Source organism: Pinus tabuliformis, chromosome 3_1 (genome assembly GCF_031772625.1).
Source record: "Pinus tabuliformis cultivar Carrire ecotype Pingquan chromosome 3_1, CPIR1, whole genome shotgun sequence".
Taxonomy (NCBI): Eukaryota; Viridiplantae; Streptophyta; class Pinopsida; order Pinales; family Pinaceae; genus Pinus; species Pinus tabuliformis.
The window spans coordinates 182543180-182560476 of record NC_142301.1 but is presented as its reverse complement, the minus strand read 5'-3'; the positions used below and the strand labels follow the sequence as shown (position 1 = coordinate 182560476).

Sequence of the window (17297 nt, the reverse complement as noted above, 5' to 3'; positions counted from 1 at the left end):
GGAATGTGAAATCATATACCACTCATACAAAATTTCTTTGTCATGTTAAGGAAGTATTTTATGTGTGGTCCATGGTACCTAGAACCCATTATTAATTTTATTGCATCTTTTTAGTTAGAAGAAATCTAGTGTTCTCATACCAAAAAGTTTGTACTAGTCCCTTAACTACTTCAATTAACTTCATATCAGGATGATGTAGCCTACCAATGAAGGCCCAATAATCTGTTTGGCCAACCATGTTGAGAATATCTCATGTAATAGAATACTTTCAAAGGGTTTTGACATTGCATTTAATGAGATGGGATATGTGTTTTAGCTAATGGAATTTTCTTGTAACCTTGTTAACAATTGATTTTGACAAGACATGATGGGTTGCAATATGGTCTTAGGATCGTGTTTTCTTACCAGACTTTTTTAAAAATATCCACAAGTTTTCAAATAATATGATTACTTGTTTCTATATTTTTTATTGTTTTAACTCCTAAAATTCTAACAATAGTCAAACTCCTAGATTTTAACAAAGACAAAAATAATTGTCATTTGGTTTCGTCATACTTTTATTCAAATTATTCTCTAATAATTTAAAAAAAATTATAATGAATAGTTCTTTCAAGTAGCTTACCTTCAAGTAATGATATGCCACTTGCATTCACCTCAAGGAATTTTGGATTTCTTCATTGCACAATGTCTAATGTATGAAGGGGTATGTTGTGGAATTACATTCCTTAAAGGGGACTAGATGTGTTCATGGGTAGCTTCTAAAAATTTTCATTTTTGAACAAGAGGTTGCACCATAGAAACTTCTTCAACAAGAAGTTTTGCATCATCAGCTTCTCTAATCTCATCCATACTAAAATGAACTCCAAGCAAATCCATCGTCGTCTATTCCTCCAAAACATTTTTTTATGATGGAATATGCATTATAGGTTCATCTATTATGATGGAAGTCATATTATCCTTTTCTAAAAGTCTATGTTTTTCCATCCCTCCCCTGGCCTTTTCTCTTCCTTCACTTATCTTTTATATGAGTTGTTTTTTCCTTGAGGACTTTCTTTTCCCACTATGATGGTTCCCCATGTTTGAATGTATTATAATTATAAGGAGAAAATAATTGCCTTCCAATTAGAAATAAACATATAAAGCGTCTTCTAAGTACAAAAAAATTCCTCCAATTAATTTAAGAAAACAAAGATGGTCTCCCAATCCTACAAAAAGGAAAAAAATTGTCTCACAATTTCACAAGAAGATAAAAAAAATTCCAATTACACAAGAAGACGAATTTTTTTTTCCAATTCCTACACAAGACAACAATTGTCTTCAAATTACTTAAATTTCCCTCTAACTACATAAAAAAATTCTTCTAGTTACACAATAAGACAAAAACTTGACTTCCAATAACACAAGTGGATAAAAATATTCTTTCCAATTACCCAAAAACTCGTACCAAGTGTTAATAGCCACTACTATTTTGTGCTTGTTTTCTAGATTGGTGTTTAGATGAGAAATGAGTGGTAAGCAAGGTGGGTTAAGGTTGGCAAAGGAAGGGTGCACATGTTCCTAGGAATGTGCATGCATTCTTAGAAACATTCACACACTATCAACAAAGTGCATGCATTCTCAACAATACACATGCATTCTTGAGATTAAAATCCATAGCAATAATTTCTCTACTTACCTTCCTCTCTTTCCTTTTAAGGCTAGTCTGATAACAGTAGGATATTGCATGCCCTATAGAACATGTGTGCCCTTTTGTCTCTATCTCCCTTCCTCTGTCCTTTCTCTTTTCCTCTATCTCTTTCTTCCTTCGATAAGTCTCTCTATCTCTCCCTCTTTATCCCCCCTCCATCTTTGTCTCTATTTCCCTCCCTCTCTCCTTTGTCTCTCACTCCCTCACTTCCTCACTATCCCTCTCTCCCCCGTCTCTCCCTCCCTCTCCTCACCTCTCCCTCTCTCTTTCTATCTCTCTCTTCTTCCCTAGTCATTCCCCCACCATATCTATAACTTATCTCTATCTCCCTCCCTCCCTACTTCTCTCTATCTCTCCATCACTCCCTCCTTGTCTCTCTCCCTCTCTCCCTCATCACTATCTCTCCATCTCTCTACATATCCCTCTCTATATGGATCTATCTTCATTCCCCTCCACTTTCTCCATCCCTCCCTGTCTCCTTCTCTCTCTCTATCTCCACCTCTCACTCTCTCTCTTCTTCCACTCTCTATCCCTCTCTATCTCTCATATCTTAATATCCCCCTCCTCTCTCTTGCTTTTTCTGCCCCCACTCACTCTCCATCTCTATATTTATATTCACATATTTGTATGTATTTGACTAAATGTTCTTCTATCTTTGTCTCTATCTCCTCTCCCTCTCTCTCCCTCCTTCATTATCTCTCTTTGACTCTCACTCTCTTTATATCTCTATATCCCTCTCTATCTCTGCACCCTCTCTCCCATCAGTGTCTCTCCCTCTCTCTTCCTCCCTCTCTATCCCCCACCCTCTCTCCACTTCTCTCTCTGCTCCCCCTCTCCCCTTCTCTCTTCCACTCAATCTCCTTGGCTCCTTCTCTCCCACCTACCTTAGTGTCTCTCCCCTTGATACCCACAACTTTTACTGATACTAAAATAACTTTACCTTTGCCAACCCTCCAACAATATTAAAATACTTTTTCCTTTTCCAACACAAACAATAATTTGATGATATAATTGTGCCTTGAACTCTAATATTTACTCTGCTATCTCCTGTATGTAAAACAAAAGAATTTAATGTCATAAAGGTATTGGGTGTTGTTATCGCCGCGATGGAGTAAAACAAAAAATTTAATGTTATAAAAGTGTCGAGCGTTTTTATTGCTACAATTGAGAAAAACAAAGAATTTCATGTTACCAAGGCGTTGGGTGATGTTATCGCTCCGATTGACATGTATGCGTTCACTTTAAAGTGCCATTCAGTATAAAAAGTTGTTCATAATGTGTATGGTATGAATGTTGGTTGCATAACAATCAGTATAGATGAAGAATGTGATGTCGGTTAGAGGATGAAGGGAGCTTTGCATTGGCGACCAACCTACGAGAGGGGGCACCGTCATGGTGGCCAACCAGGTTTCTCCACCTTGTCGGCCTTCCAGTAGGCTCTCTATGAACATGCTCTTTGTTTTTCCTGCAAGGCTCTATTAGCTTACCACCCGCCACCCTCTAGAGCCTCCTTTTCTGCATGAATCTCCATCTTTCAACTTTCGAAGTCATTATCTGAGAGCAAAACTTTCCTCCGAGTGGCAGACTACATAAGCTTTGGATTCTGACTTTTTCTGTTTTGACATCCTTCTTCCCCTGCGCGCCCCTACACAGGGAGGTTTGTTCCTTCTTCTAAGTTTTCATCCCTCATCTTAACTTTAGAGTGACTCTCCTGTTTACTATTTTACCAGCTCCGATTCAATCATTCTTGTTTACGTTATCAAAGGATTTTGGGAAGCTGGCGGGGAATGCTTTCAGGCTGGAGGTGTCCTTCTGGCCATGACGGTGTTCGTCTCTTCGTGGTTGTGTCATAATGATGGTTAGTATCGCCATCCATCCTTTTTGTAATTCAGACGTTTTTTGTTGAACTGTCTTTTTTCCATTTATGGAGTGTGATGGATATCTCTTCCCAATTATGGAGAGTGATGGATATATAGAATAGGATGGCTTATTCAGAGCAAGAATTTCTATTTTATGTGTGACTTCATCCACATAGTTTATGAAAATTCTTCATCCTGGAGCTGAGTTTAAAGGATATCATTTGTTTAAAAAAGAGGGGAACGCTTTAGTTTCTTTCTCTCCCTAGTTTTTCAAATGCCAAGAGTTATAGAATCTGTAAGGTCGTGGGTATCTCTTTTCAACTTGAAGAATATTTTTGTCATCTCAAAGCCTTGTGCAGATATCTGGTTCAGGGTAGGTTCCTGGTGGTGTGTGTATGAATTTTGTTGTTGTTGTATTGTGTGCCTAGACTTTTCATCCTGAAACATTTCCTTTCTGGAAGTTTTGGTCTTCTCATGACTGAGATTGAATTTTCTGTCTAGAACGTTTCTGTCTTCTAGTTCTTCCGAGGAAATTTTTCCGTTCACCTGAATCAGAATTCTTCTTCCCGGTCCTCATTTTCTTTCCTTTCCTTGGGACTTGGTCTCTAGCAGAATTTTGAACTCTTTAGCCTATGAAGTACAAGGTATGGTCATCGAGATTTTTGGGTCATTAAAAACTAGCGATTCATAATTGTAGACCAATGCTGACTCAGGATTACTCATAAATCTTGAAGGCTAACTAGCTTCTTTGGTATCTGCTCCCTGCTTTGGAATGAAGTTGTCTTAATTCCCATCCCACCTGCTGTCAGTACTTTCGTCAGGCATTTTTACTCCCCTCCCTGCATCACATCCACTCTAAGCTTTTAAATCTAGTGGTGGTCAGATCAATTTAGTGCTGGTTTTATTATCGAGATCCACAAAATCCCTTCTTAGGATTGCAAAGTACTCTGTGGAGTCAGTTGCATTGTCTGGGAGTCAGTTGCATCGTCCACAGAAGCCAAGCTGCAAGTTTTTGCACAAGCGGAGTCTTGTAAAGGGTACAACCATGTTGGACTACGTCTGGCTATCCAAGCTGGATGTAGATTATGCTGGCTTCTTTGGTTATTGTTCCCACTTTGAAAAGGAAGGCTTGTAGTTCCCGAGACCTATTACTATCAGTACTTTCGTCAGGCAAGACCCTCTTTTTTCCTCCGACTCATATTTGCTCTGGGTAGTATTCTCAGTAGTGGTCAGGTCAACTTATTGCATGATTTATTTCATGATCTGGAAAATCCCTTTTTAAGGATTGCTTAGTACACAGGGGGTGGATTTTTATGGACTGGGGGTCGGACGTATCAGCCACGGAGGACATGATCCAAGTAGCGGTGCTGGCTGAGTCTGTAAAGGGTTCCACCACGTTGACAAACGACTGGCAGTCCACGTTGGCTGATGTGACTGTTAACCCTCTGCTGTAATCGGATGACCTGGATGAAAACTGTTGTCATAACCCTAAAGCCTCCCAGACAGGTATATGAAGTGACCATCTCTCGAGAGAACACATAGAACATGAACCCTCATTTTATTTAAAGAATAATATAAAGCCTATCAAATCTGCCCCGCCACTGGTGGTGATTATGCTAGATAACAGTTATCTATCTGACCATATTGAAAGCCTACAGGAGAATGCCTTGGTCGGCCGGTGGCATTTCCCTGAGATGGACTATGCCAGGGTGAGAATATGGTTAGAATCTCAACAGAAACCTTTGATTGGCTACATACCCATCATTGCAAAACTAATGAAGGAATGGTATTGCTTTCATTTTCTAAGCGCCAACGATCTGGAAGCAGTTCAGGGTCGTCCATGGGTGCATGGAAGGAGTTTCCTGGTGCTTCACAAATGGTTCATGGGCTTTAATCCATTGAAGAACACTCCCATAAATAATCTAATTTGGGTAAAACTCCTTGGCCCCCCCTAGAGTTATGGTCAAAGGAATATTTAGCAGAGATAGGAAATTCCTTAGGCAGATCCAAGATGTCTGGGGGTGAAAGACAAACGGTAGCATGGGTTCTCATTGAGAAAGCCTATAGAGCTGGTTTCCCCGAACATATCGACATTTCATGGAGGGATCAAAAGATATATCAAAGGTTGGATTTTTGGGGAGTACCATTCAAGTTCTCCGTATGCCACAAGACAGGTCATCTTCATAAAAATTGCCCACGACAGCCTGTGTTAGAAAATCAAAGATATCATGGTAATCATCAATCTGGAAAAAAAAATAGGGGACAAGGTCGCCCTATTCTGAAACCGTAAAGGCATCCCCTTCTATAAGCTCATCCCCTTTAGAATCGGATAAGCTGAAGGGGGTTTTTAATCCTGTAGATGACTGTCAATTTTTTTCTCCCCCCTCTCACAAATCTATGTCTCAATTCCATATCTATCCATCATCTTTTTCAAAAAAAAATCACAACCCACCTGAAAGCTAGGGTAAACCCTTCAACTCTCTTGAAAAAAGGATCCCCATCCCATTTTGTACTCCCCCTCCGGATCCTATTGCTATCAAAGATAGCCCGGTCCCTCTCCTGGCCCCCAAATCTATCAATACCTTCAAAGTGGACTCTCAAATCATTCTAATCTCATCCTCCTCGCCTTCATCGAAAAGGGGACTGTCTCAATATCAGAAAGGAAAGGAACCCATGGTTTCGACGACCCCTCTAAAGTCCCCTGCTTCTTCTCCATCCAACTCGATTGGTAGTGACCTAGACTACCTCCTTAGTAAGAAATCGCTTGATCTCAGAACCCTAACCATCCATAAGCCCGGAAAGCCATCATCCCCTCAAATCAGTCCAAATTCTGCTAAAAATATTACAGTGAGAAGGAAAAATAACTGAGGTAGTAGGCACTTCAGAGGAAGGGCTGATGGCACTGGCAGAGGAATTCAGAATCTCTCTTTAGTAGATGTGCCAATCATTGATATGACGGAAGAAAGGCCTCTTAGAGCAAGTGTGGCCGCAAAGCCTTCTAAATGACTTTCATTTTATCCATGAATATAAGGGGGTTGGGGGCTGATCATAAATTTTTAGCCCTAAAAAATATTTTTTCTGCAAAACAGCCCAAAATCATTCTAATACAAGAAACCATGCACAACACTCCTATATCTATTTCTTATTTCAGAAAAATGTTGCCTACTTGGCATATGGTTGCTTTGGAGGCAAATGGTCTTTCTGGAGGTCTAGCAGTATTATGGAACCCTGATTGGATCAAAGCAAAAGCTTTCAAATGCTTTGCTGACATTCTCATATCAGCGTCTATTAGGGGGAAAGATTGGCCAATAAACATCTTAAACATGTATGCCCCTTATAAAAATAGGATAACATACTGGGAGAAATTTTTTGCATCAGAAATTGTTGACATCGACTATCTGATGATTGCAGGAGATTTAAATGTCACGTTAAACTCTGATGAAATATGGGGGAACAGTCGGAAAAAAGATCCTCTTGCTGACCGCATTAGATGTGAGCTACTGCACAGGAATCCTGTTGACATAAATCTGCCCAAAATGATGCCAACTTGGGAAAACGAAAGAACTGGGGGGGCATATATAGCAAAGATACTTGATCGTTTCATTCTTCATGCAAATATAATTGAAAGACTAGGCATGCCCTTTACATCGGTAGGAAATGATTTTATATCAGACCATAGGCCGATTTTCTTAGAGTGGAGAGAAAAGGAATTCACGAAAGGGTATCCCTTTAAATTCAATAGGCTATGTCTGGAAGACATTGATTTCAATGATGCCATAATTAGAAAATGGAAGGAATTATCATCAAAAGAGAATTTTCCCCCATTCCTAGCGTTCAGAGATAAGTTGGCTTCCATAAGAATTTTTGTAAAGGATTGGCAGTTTAAGAAAACAAAACAAAACAGATCAGCCCTTCAGGAAATCCAGAAGGAATTGGATAGCATCTCGAGAAATTTAGCTGCTCATGGTATCCCTTTCAACTTGAGATGCCGTATAAAGGAACTTCAAAGGAGGAAATGCAAAATCCTGGAACAGGAAGAGGCATCATGGAGACTAAATAGCAGGGCAATCTGGCTAAAGGAAGGAGACAGAAACTCAAAATTTTTCCATAGATTTGCAAGCTCAAGAAGAGAAAAGAATTCCATATGGAAAATAAAGGATGGAAAGGGAGACTTTCTATACTCACAACAAGACATCTTAAGTGAGGCCGTGAGATTTTTTGAAAACCAATACAGTAGATCTGTTGTTTGCAGGTTTTAGGACATTCTGTGGGGAATAGATCCTTTTCCTCAAATGTTTGATGGGGATCAAAATGATTATCTTTTTTAGCCAATATCTGAGGAAGAGCTCTTGAGAACCATGAAATCCTTTAAAAAGGATAAGTGCCCTGGTCCAGATGGCTAGACAATTGAATTTTTCATTCACTTTTTTGATGCTATCAAACAAGATCTGCTAAGGATGGTTGAGGGCTCAAGAATTTCGGGCAGCATCCATCAGATTACATCATCCACTCATATCGCCCTTATGCCCAAAAAAATGGAGGCGGAATCTTTCCAAGACTACAGGCCGATATCTCTTTGCAACATTTCATACAAGATCATATAAAAAATTATCGCAGAAAGATTAAAAGGGACCTTGTCAAAGTTTTTAACAAAGGATCAACATGCTTTTCTGAAAGGAAGAAACATTATGGACGATGTTGCTAACACAGGAGGTTTTATTTTCCATGCACTCCAAAAAAAGTGAAGTTGCAATTTTCAAAATTGATCTCCGAAAGGCTTTTGATTGCCTCGATTGGGGCTTCATCAGATGCCTTCTGGAAAAGATTGGACTGAGAGCAAACATGATAAATTGGGTAATGGCCTGTATAGAGAAGGTTAACTATGTTGTTATAATAAATGGGATACCTTCTCCTTTTTTTCTAGCTGCCAGGGGCATGCGCCAAGGATGCCCGCTATCCCCCTTATTGTTTATCCTGGCAATGAACTCGTTAAGTCTGCACACCAATAAGGTTGTTAGTGAAAATAGATGTAAGCCTATGAAGATTTGCAAGGACAATTTTATTTCGCATAATGTATTTGTCGATGATATTCTTATTTTTGGGATGCTTTGCAGACTTACTTGGTTATGCTTATATGATATCCTCCAAAAGTTCCAAAAGGCCACGGGCTTACAAATAAATGAGTCCAAATCTGCTCTCTTCCATAATGATGGTAATCTGGAACTAATTGAATGGATTTCCTCTCTCTTTTGGATTGAGGCGCGGTCCATCAATCAGGGAATGAAATATTTAGGTTTCCTGATAAAAGCAACAGGTTACTCTAGTATGGACTGGCAATGGATAACAGAAAGATACTACGAAAAGATTGTTGGCATTATGAGACAAGTGTTGTCCTTGATGGAAAATCACACAGATGACAGATCATAGTGCAGCAGGTCAGCAGCAAGGATTTGATGATCAGACTACAAAAATGAAGAGAAAATATATACATGCAGGTTCATTGTGACCAAGCCACGTATACACATGGGTTAGACATTACAAAGGCGCGTATGCGTATACACGCACTTTCGTGCAAGGAAAAGTGCGTATATGTTGGAGAACTTACTTTTGGTCCGTGGTAGTTAGTCCTTGGTATTTGAACCTATGGTTTTGGACCATAGTATCTCATCAGATGTGTTGACCCCAAGTATTGGGTCCATGGTATTGGTTTGTTATGGTTTTGGACCATGGTATTGAGCAAGGCCTAAGACTATAAAAGGAGAAGAAGATCATTAGGCAATGGTATCCTAAAGTCTTGAATATCTGAGGAAGTATGAGATCCAGTATGCAGGTTATGGGTTGATGATGCATTTCTTGATCTGAGCTAAGGAGGGATCTCACCGGTGGATGGAGAACAAGATCTAAGGATAGATTAGGATCAAATGGTTTGAAATGAACTATCAAAGATTCCTCTTCCTTCATAGAATGGATCAAAAACCTAGAATTTAATGACAATGACCTAATGGTTAGCTTTGACGTAGTGTCTCTCTACACCATGATTCCAGTAGATGAAGCCTTAGAAGTATTAAAGAACATTACAGACTTAGAAACAGTGGAACTTATAAGCATTTGCCTTAAATCTTCATACTTCAGTTTTAAAGGTAAAATTTATGAGCAAACCCATGGTGTTGCAATGGGTTCCCCATTATCCCCATTGATTGCCAATCTTTACATGGAACACTTTGAGCAAATGGCCCTTAGGTCTTTCCCCTTTACCCCTGAAGAATGGAAGCGTTTTGTAGATGATATCTTTGCTAAATGGAGCCATGGCTTGGATAGGCTCAAGGAATTCTTATCCCATATAAATAGCCTCTCCCAACACATAAAATTCACCATTGAAATTGAGCAAGACAACCAGCTCCCCTTCTTAGATGTCCTCCTCACCAAGAAAGATGGCAAGCTAAGCCACCAGGTCTTCAGGAAGCAAACGCACACTGACAAGTATCTTCATGCAAACTCCCACCACCATCCTAAGCAAAAAATGGGTGTCATCAAAACCCTAACCTCCAGAGCCTCTAGAATCTCCGACCCAGAACATCTAGAGGAAGAACTTATCCATCTCCATGAAGTTTTTGTAAACAATGGCTATCAACATCACACCATCAGCAAAATTATTAAAAATTCCTTAACCAATAAACAAAACAAAAAGAAATCATTTGATAACCCTAGAATATCCCTTCCCTATATCAAAGGAACCACTGATAAAATTGCCAAAGTTCTCGCTAAGCATAACATTATGGTAGCTTTCACCCCCCCTAACACCATAAAAAACATGCTTGAATCTGCAAAAGATGCAATTGACCCAAAAAGTCACAAAGGCGTTTATTCAATTCCCTGTTCGTGCGGTAAAGTTTATATAGGGGAAACAGGGAGATCCTTTGGAGTAAGATTAAAAGAGCACATTAGTGATATTACTAGAAATAGGTCTGATAAATCAGGTCTTGCAGAGCATGCTTGTTCCTCCTCTCACTATATATGCATGGAACAAGCTAAATTAATCCACAAGGAAGACCACTATTTAAAAAGAAGAATTAAAGAGGCAATAGAAATTGAAAAATCTTCTAATAATATGAATAGGGATGATGGTCTTAAACTAAGTAATACCTGGAAACCCTTGCTAAACAAAATAAAGTAACTTTAATTTATACAAATTCTCCCTTAAGACAGCATTTACAGCTCAAAAATTAAATAAATTAAAATTAACACACACACACACACACACACACACACATATATATATATATATATGCATAAATTAATAACTAAATTCTGTTAATTAATTAATTAAAATTTAAACTAAATTTAAAATTAATTTAATTAATTAATATAGTTTTAAATTTATTAATTAAACTAAATTTAAAATTAATTTAATTAATCAATGAATGAATTAATTAATTAAATTGATTTTATTTTAAATTTAGTTTAAATTAATTTTATTTTTAATTTAGGTCAAATTAATTTAGGTAAATTTTATTTTTAATAAAGTTTTAAATTTATTAAAAAAATAAATAAAAAATTTAAAACAAAATTAAAATTTATTTAATCCATTTATTAATAAATTGATGAAAATCAAGCCGACCTCTCCAAAACAAAGTTATCTATCCATCCTTCTATTAATAGGTTCTCATTTTCTTGACTTCCTCTTCTCAAAATGCAGATCTCATTACCCTGATGATGGACTCACCTAGCTAGTCTGAAACGTCGGTTTCAAAATTGCTCACAGGTCTTTCCATTAATTAAATACTCTACCAGCCTATATGGAATCTCTCTTCAACATATCTCTATATGATTGATTATGTTTATTCTAGATCTGTATACTGACGCATGTAATGATCTAAACTGGGTATAACTTAAGTTTGAAATTGCTGCAAGTCATGATTGAATATTTATAGATCTATACGCGGGTTGACTTTGGTGTAAGCGTGTATGTACGCAGGTGGAGTTCATTGTAGTAGCGTACACCTTTTGAGCTATGATATTTGGTTACAGGTGGTTTTGGTTGTTGAAGGGTTCTGATGACAGTTTAAAGGTGTCAGTATTCTGCATATCTTGTTTGGTTGATTGTGTTTAGCTTCAGTATTGATGGATGAGAACTAATATTGGATCAGGATCATAATGACTCATATTTATGAGATCTGATGGACTAGATCTGGGTGCTAACACATATATTATCCTTGTATATGTAATGATCTGGTTATGTCTGAAGTCAGGAAGTGCAGCGAAGTTATGAAGAAGTAATTAATGACATATACGCTGGTTCACCTTGATGAAGTTGCGTATACACGCAGGTTCGGCACTTCCAAGTAGCGTATGCACTCTGATGCATAATTTTGATGGTACAGTTGGTTCTAATTGTTGTTGCAGAGTTCTGTTGTCTACTCTGTGTTCTGGTGACTGTGATGTTTATAGGGTTTTAGTGTTTCAGAGATTTAGAGATTGATGATGCTAGTATTGATTGTTTTGTGCTTCAATGATATTTATGGGTCCAGTATGAAAATTTGATGAAACGTGGCCTTCAGATTATAGTGTTGTGCTTCAGGAGTATCCAGTCTAAAAATGTATGAAATGTGGTCCTTGGAGGGTGAAAGGAGATTGTAGGCCAGCACCTATGTACTAGTACATCAGCTAGTACAAGAGCAAAGGGGTTAGTAGCTCCCTTCCGGTAGCAGTTGGAGAACGAGTGAAGATTGGAGCATTTAGTAGGCAAGCACCTACGTACTAGTAAATCGATCAGCTAGTACAAGATCTAAGGGGGTTGTAGCTCCCATCCAAGAGAGTCTGGAAAACGAGAGAGGGTTGTAGCCCTCTGCAGGTAGAAGCCTGCGTACTGTTAAAGGACTGCACTAGTAAAAAATATTGTAAAATGAAGTATCTTATTGAAAGAAGATAAAGATGACTTGCAACAGGTGGTTTTCACCCACATTGGGTTTCCACCTTATATCATGGTGTTCATGTGTGCTTCTTGTGTGTGATGATCTGTTCTATTTTACTGCACCTGCTTACTGTTCATATGGTTAATGAAGTTCTAATGCACTAACTAAAGATCAACATTTAATGGATTAATTGAATCATAAGTATTTGGGATATACGCTAGTTTCTTTAGACACAATTGCGTATACACGCGGGTTCCTTTGAATGAAGTAGCGTATACATATCTAAATACGGAAATGAAAAAGTTTTATTGATCTGATAATACTGATTCACCCCCCCCCCCTCTTAGTATTATTCCCAAAAATTGGAATCAAAGCAAGTCCTTTTGGTAGAAGCTTGATCGCTTGAAGGAGATCCGTGGAACTATGGGAAAGAAGCTTAAGAAGAAAGCACCTAAGAAGAAGAATACATCTCAGAAGAACTATGACAATGGAAGAATCGATTGGGGATTAGGTGTAAGAAGCTCTTCAAATTCAAAATCATTTCAGAATGAAGATGAACTATCAGGTATGAATTTGCTATCCTCTGATGTTCCGGCTATCTATTCATTTGGAAAAGATGAAAGTGATAGCGAAACAACTGAATTTGCTCTTATGGGTGAACAAGAAAGATATCAAATAGAGGCAAAATTTAAAAGGCTTTTAGATAAAATCAAAGATCAACAAGATCTATTGAACAAAAGGGAATGTGACTTCAAAGAAGAAGCTACCAAACTAAAGGCCCAACTAGAGAAAGGAAACAAGGTAAGGAAGTTATTCAAGGACAAATATCAAAAGTTGCAAGATGATATAACATCACTAAGAGATGAAGTCAATGATAGAAGCACAACCATCAAGAAACTCAGAGATAGATCCAGTTACTATGAAAGTCTTGAAGCAACGATCCACTCGCTAAAGGAAGATCTTGAAGAATCAAAGAAGCAAAATAAAGATCTACTCCAAGCTATTGAAAAAAAGGTAAATGAAGTTATCAGCTTAAAATCTCAGCTGGAATGTGCCTTCAAAATTCGTCAAATGCAGCAGGATCTGAATGAAGAATAAGAAAACGAGATTCTCAAACTAAGGTAACAAATGGAAGAAGGAAGAAAGTCTGAAGAAATCTTGAAGAAGCAATGTCTGGAAAAGGAAGAACAACTTCAGATTGAGGTAAATAACTTAAAAGGTAAATTAGAAGAAAAGGATAAATTGTTGCGATTTCAAGATAGTACTAAAGCCTTGGATGATATTCTTAGTAGTCGAAGGTCTCCTGCTATCAAGACTGGTCTTGGTTTTCATGAATCTGTTGAAGGTGAATCTAGTTCACAAGGTGAGGCAAGGAACTCTAAAGAGAAATCTAAAATGATCAACAAGGAGATAAGAGAGATGAGAGGTCAACCACATCAACAATCAGGGAAAGAGATTCTTCAAAGAAAATCTTTTTCTCCTAACTATGGAAGTAATAGTCGGCCATTTACTCAGATGAATAATATTGAATGTTATGAATGTCATAATCTTGGACATGTTGCAGCTAGATGCAGAAGAAGAATGGTTCAAGATCATCACACAGAAAGATCATCACATTCCAGGTACTTTAATGGATATTGCTTTTCTTGCAATATGTTTGGTCACAAAGCTGCTGATTGCTACAGGAGGAATATGAAACAAGTAAGATGTTATGTATGTAACAAGCTTGGACATATAGCAAAGGAAAGCAGGAACAAAGGACGGACATCACACCAAAAGGAGAAAACATCATCACACTTGAAGATATGGAAGAAGAAGGAAATACAGTCAGAAAAATGTGGCACAGCACAATGTACTGAGACACAACACAGCACAGACATAACAGACTCAGGGGGAGCTGAAAGTGTAAAACTTCAGTGTCCTGAATCTCATACGTAAGTTTCTTAAAGGGAAGTCACGTATATGTCAGTCTGAATAAAAGCAGTAGGGACAGGCTCAGAAAAAGGGTCTGATATGATTCAGTTCATTATTTTCTCTATTGGATTAATAGCTACAGTCTGTTGAGGATGTGTGGAAATATTTTTTATTCTTGTAAGATGTTTAGAGGTGTTTTGATCCTAACTTGATGATGATTATAGTAAACAGATGGCACAGGTTGAGGGGGAGCATATGCCTTTAATAATGCATTGTTGGCATTATGGTTAATAGTCCTTAGTGATGATGCTTATATGGCTAAATGTTATATCTTGCTATGACGTGGTTATGAGTTTTCCATGATAAAATCTCATATGATTCTTGGGGTTACATAGTAGATGATCAGATCAGATTTATGGTTGATTCTTTGATGATGCATATATGGTGCTTACATGGCGATCTTCATAAGGATAAGGAGAAGTACAAATCTTGAATACACATCTTCCTCACTTAATGATGAGTTACTCATATGTCTCTGTCATCATATGCATAAAGATCATATAATACAGTTATGATGCAGGTTTTTCTATAATTCTTGGTGCTCATATGGATGAGGATTGTTGCTATTGATGATATCAAGAGCTCTAGATACATAGTGCTAGATACGTGGAGTTTCATTGTTGGAGACATGACGATGATGAGGTCTTACCTATATGTTGCTAGGTCGATACTTACATATGTTGATTGATGCAGATATTCCCAAGTAATAATACATGGATGATCATGTTGATAAGATGGGTATGGTGTTTTACACATATGATATAATGTGAATGATTTTATGATGATGAGTTGATATCTATCTGCAGACATACCCTGTCATAGGACATTTATAGGTTGCTGATCTGGAATTGGCTGTACGCCAGTTTCATAAAGAGTATTCTTGTATATACGCATGTTTCTGTGGATACAGTCATGTATATGTTGGTTTGAATAAAATCAGTGGGCCAAACTCTGGATGAGAAGAGTCTGATATGGGTTTGACAGAGACCATCCGGCACAGGTTCAGGGGGAGCAGATAATCTTCTAATAATGCATTGTTGGCATTATCTTAGAAGCTTTTGGTTCTAGTTCACAGCTGTTGTTGGTTTCAGGTGGAACAGAGGTAGAAGGAGCACATAAGGAAATATTGGTTGCTAATATGAATGGTGATTGACAGATGCTGCTGCTATCAGTTATTGGTGACATTCATAAGTTTTGTTCTAGATATTTCGTCTCTATGTCATGTAGCTCTTTTGTGGTATCTCTATTATGGTGTCAAGGTCATGTAATGGCTTATATTGGTTTCCCCACTATGCCTGGGATGGATGATGTAATGTTCTTGCTTTATCATGTGTAAACTTTTGATATATCCTCACTTGGTTGGGAGATGGATGTATGAGTCTTTGGTCACTTATGATGTATAGAGTCATGTTCCTTCTTGTAGAAAATCTTTTTGCTAACCTTTCTTACAGTCAAGGGGAGCATGAACAACACAATTCAACAAGAGCAGAGCTTTAGCTTGTACTCAGAGGGAGCATGGTAAGATTGGTACACCTTGGCATATACAAAGGGGGAGCTCATTCGGAGATTTCAGCAGGTACTCAGGGGGAGTATGGTCAGCGAGATGTTTATCACAGAAAGTGAATATCTTGATCCGCCCATTGCCCTTGATGTCAAAGGGGGGGAGTGATTTGGTGTTGTTGCCATCAAGTCCAAAGGGGGAGATTGTTGGCATTACGATGCATGTGTTGTACTTGATGGCAACCAACTCATAGAAGAACGTCTCACTTAGTTATAACTAGATGAATCTTCAGAAGAGATATCAGATGTGATTGAATGCATGAGATGCAGGACAAGCTCAAAGGAATCAGATGATAGTTCTAAGTGTGACAAGTTAGCTTTGCCATCAAGTCCAAAGGGGGAGATTGTTGGCATTATGAGACAAGTGTTGTCCTTGATGGCAAATCACACAGATGACAGATCATAGTGCAACAGGTCAGCATCAAGGATTTGATGATCAGACTTCAAAAATGAAGAGAAAATATATACATGCAGGTTCACCGTGACCAAGCCGCGTATGCACGTGGGTTAGACGTTACAAAGGCGTGTATGCGTATACACGCACTTTCATGCAAGGAAAAGTGTGTATATGTTGGAGAACTTACTTTTGGTCCGTGGTAGTTAGTCCTTGGTATTTGAACCTATGGTTTTGGACCATAGTATCTCGTAAGATGTGTTGACCCCAAGTATTGGATCCATGGTATTGGTTTGTTATGGTTTTGGACCATGGTACTGAGCAAGGCCTAAGACTATAAAAGGAGAAGAAGATCATTAGGCAATGGTATCCTAAAGTCTTGAATATCTGAGGAATTATGAGATCCAGTATGCAGGTTATGGGTTGATGATGCATTTCTTGATCTGAGCTAAGGAGGGATCTCACCGGTGGATGGAGAACAAGATCTAAGGATAGATTGGGATCAAATGGTTTGGAATGAACTATCTCTATATGATTGATTATGTTTATTCTATATCTCTATACTGACGCATGTAATGATCTGAACTGGGTATAACTTAAGTTTGAAATTGTTGCAAGCCATGATTGAATATTTATAGATCTGTACGCGGGTTGACTTTGGTGTAAGCACGTATGTACGCAGGTGGAGTTCATTGTAGTAGCGTATAACTTTTGAGCTATGATATTTGAAGTTAAATGTGGTTTTGGTTGTTGAAGGGTTCTGATGACAGTTAAAAGGTGTCAGTATTCTGCATATCTTGTTTGGTTGATTGTGTTTAGCTTCAGTATTGATGGATGAGAACTAATATTGGATTAGGATCATAATGACTCATATTTATGAGATCTGATGGACTAGATCTGGGTGCTAACAC

At 38.1% G+C, this 17297-nt stretch overlaps 1 protein-coding gene across 1 annotated transcript; it reads left to right on the top strand.

The window, feature by feature from the left end:
- Positions 1-6701: 6701 nt before the first annotated feature.
- LOC149186391 (uncharacterized) lies at positions 6702-7805 on the top strand. Its single transcript, XM_089409326.1, has one exon. It carries the CDS (start codon positions 6702-6704, stop codon positions 7803-7805), a length of 1104 nt encoding a protein of 367 aa, XP_089265452.1.
- The last annotated feature ends 9492 nt before the right edge of the window (positions 7806-17297 follow it).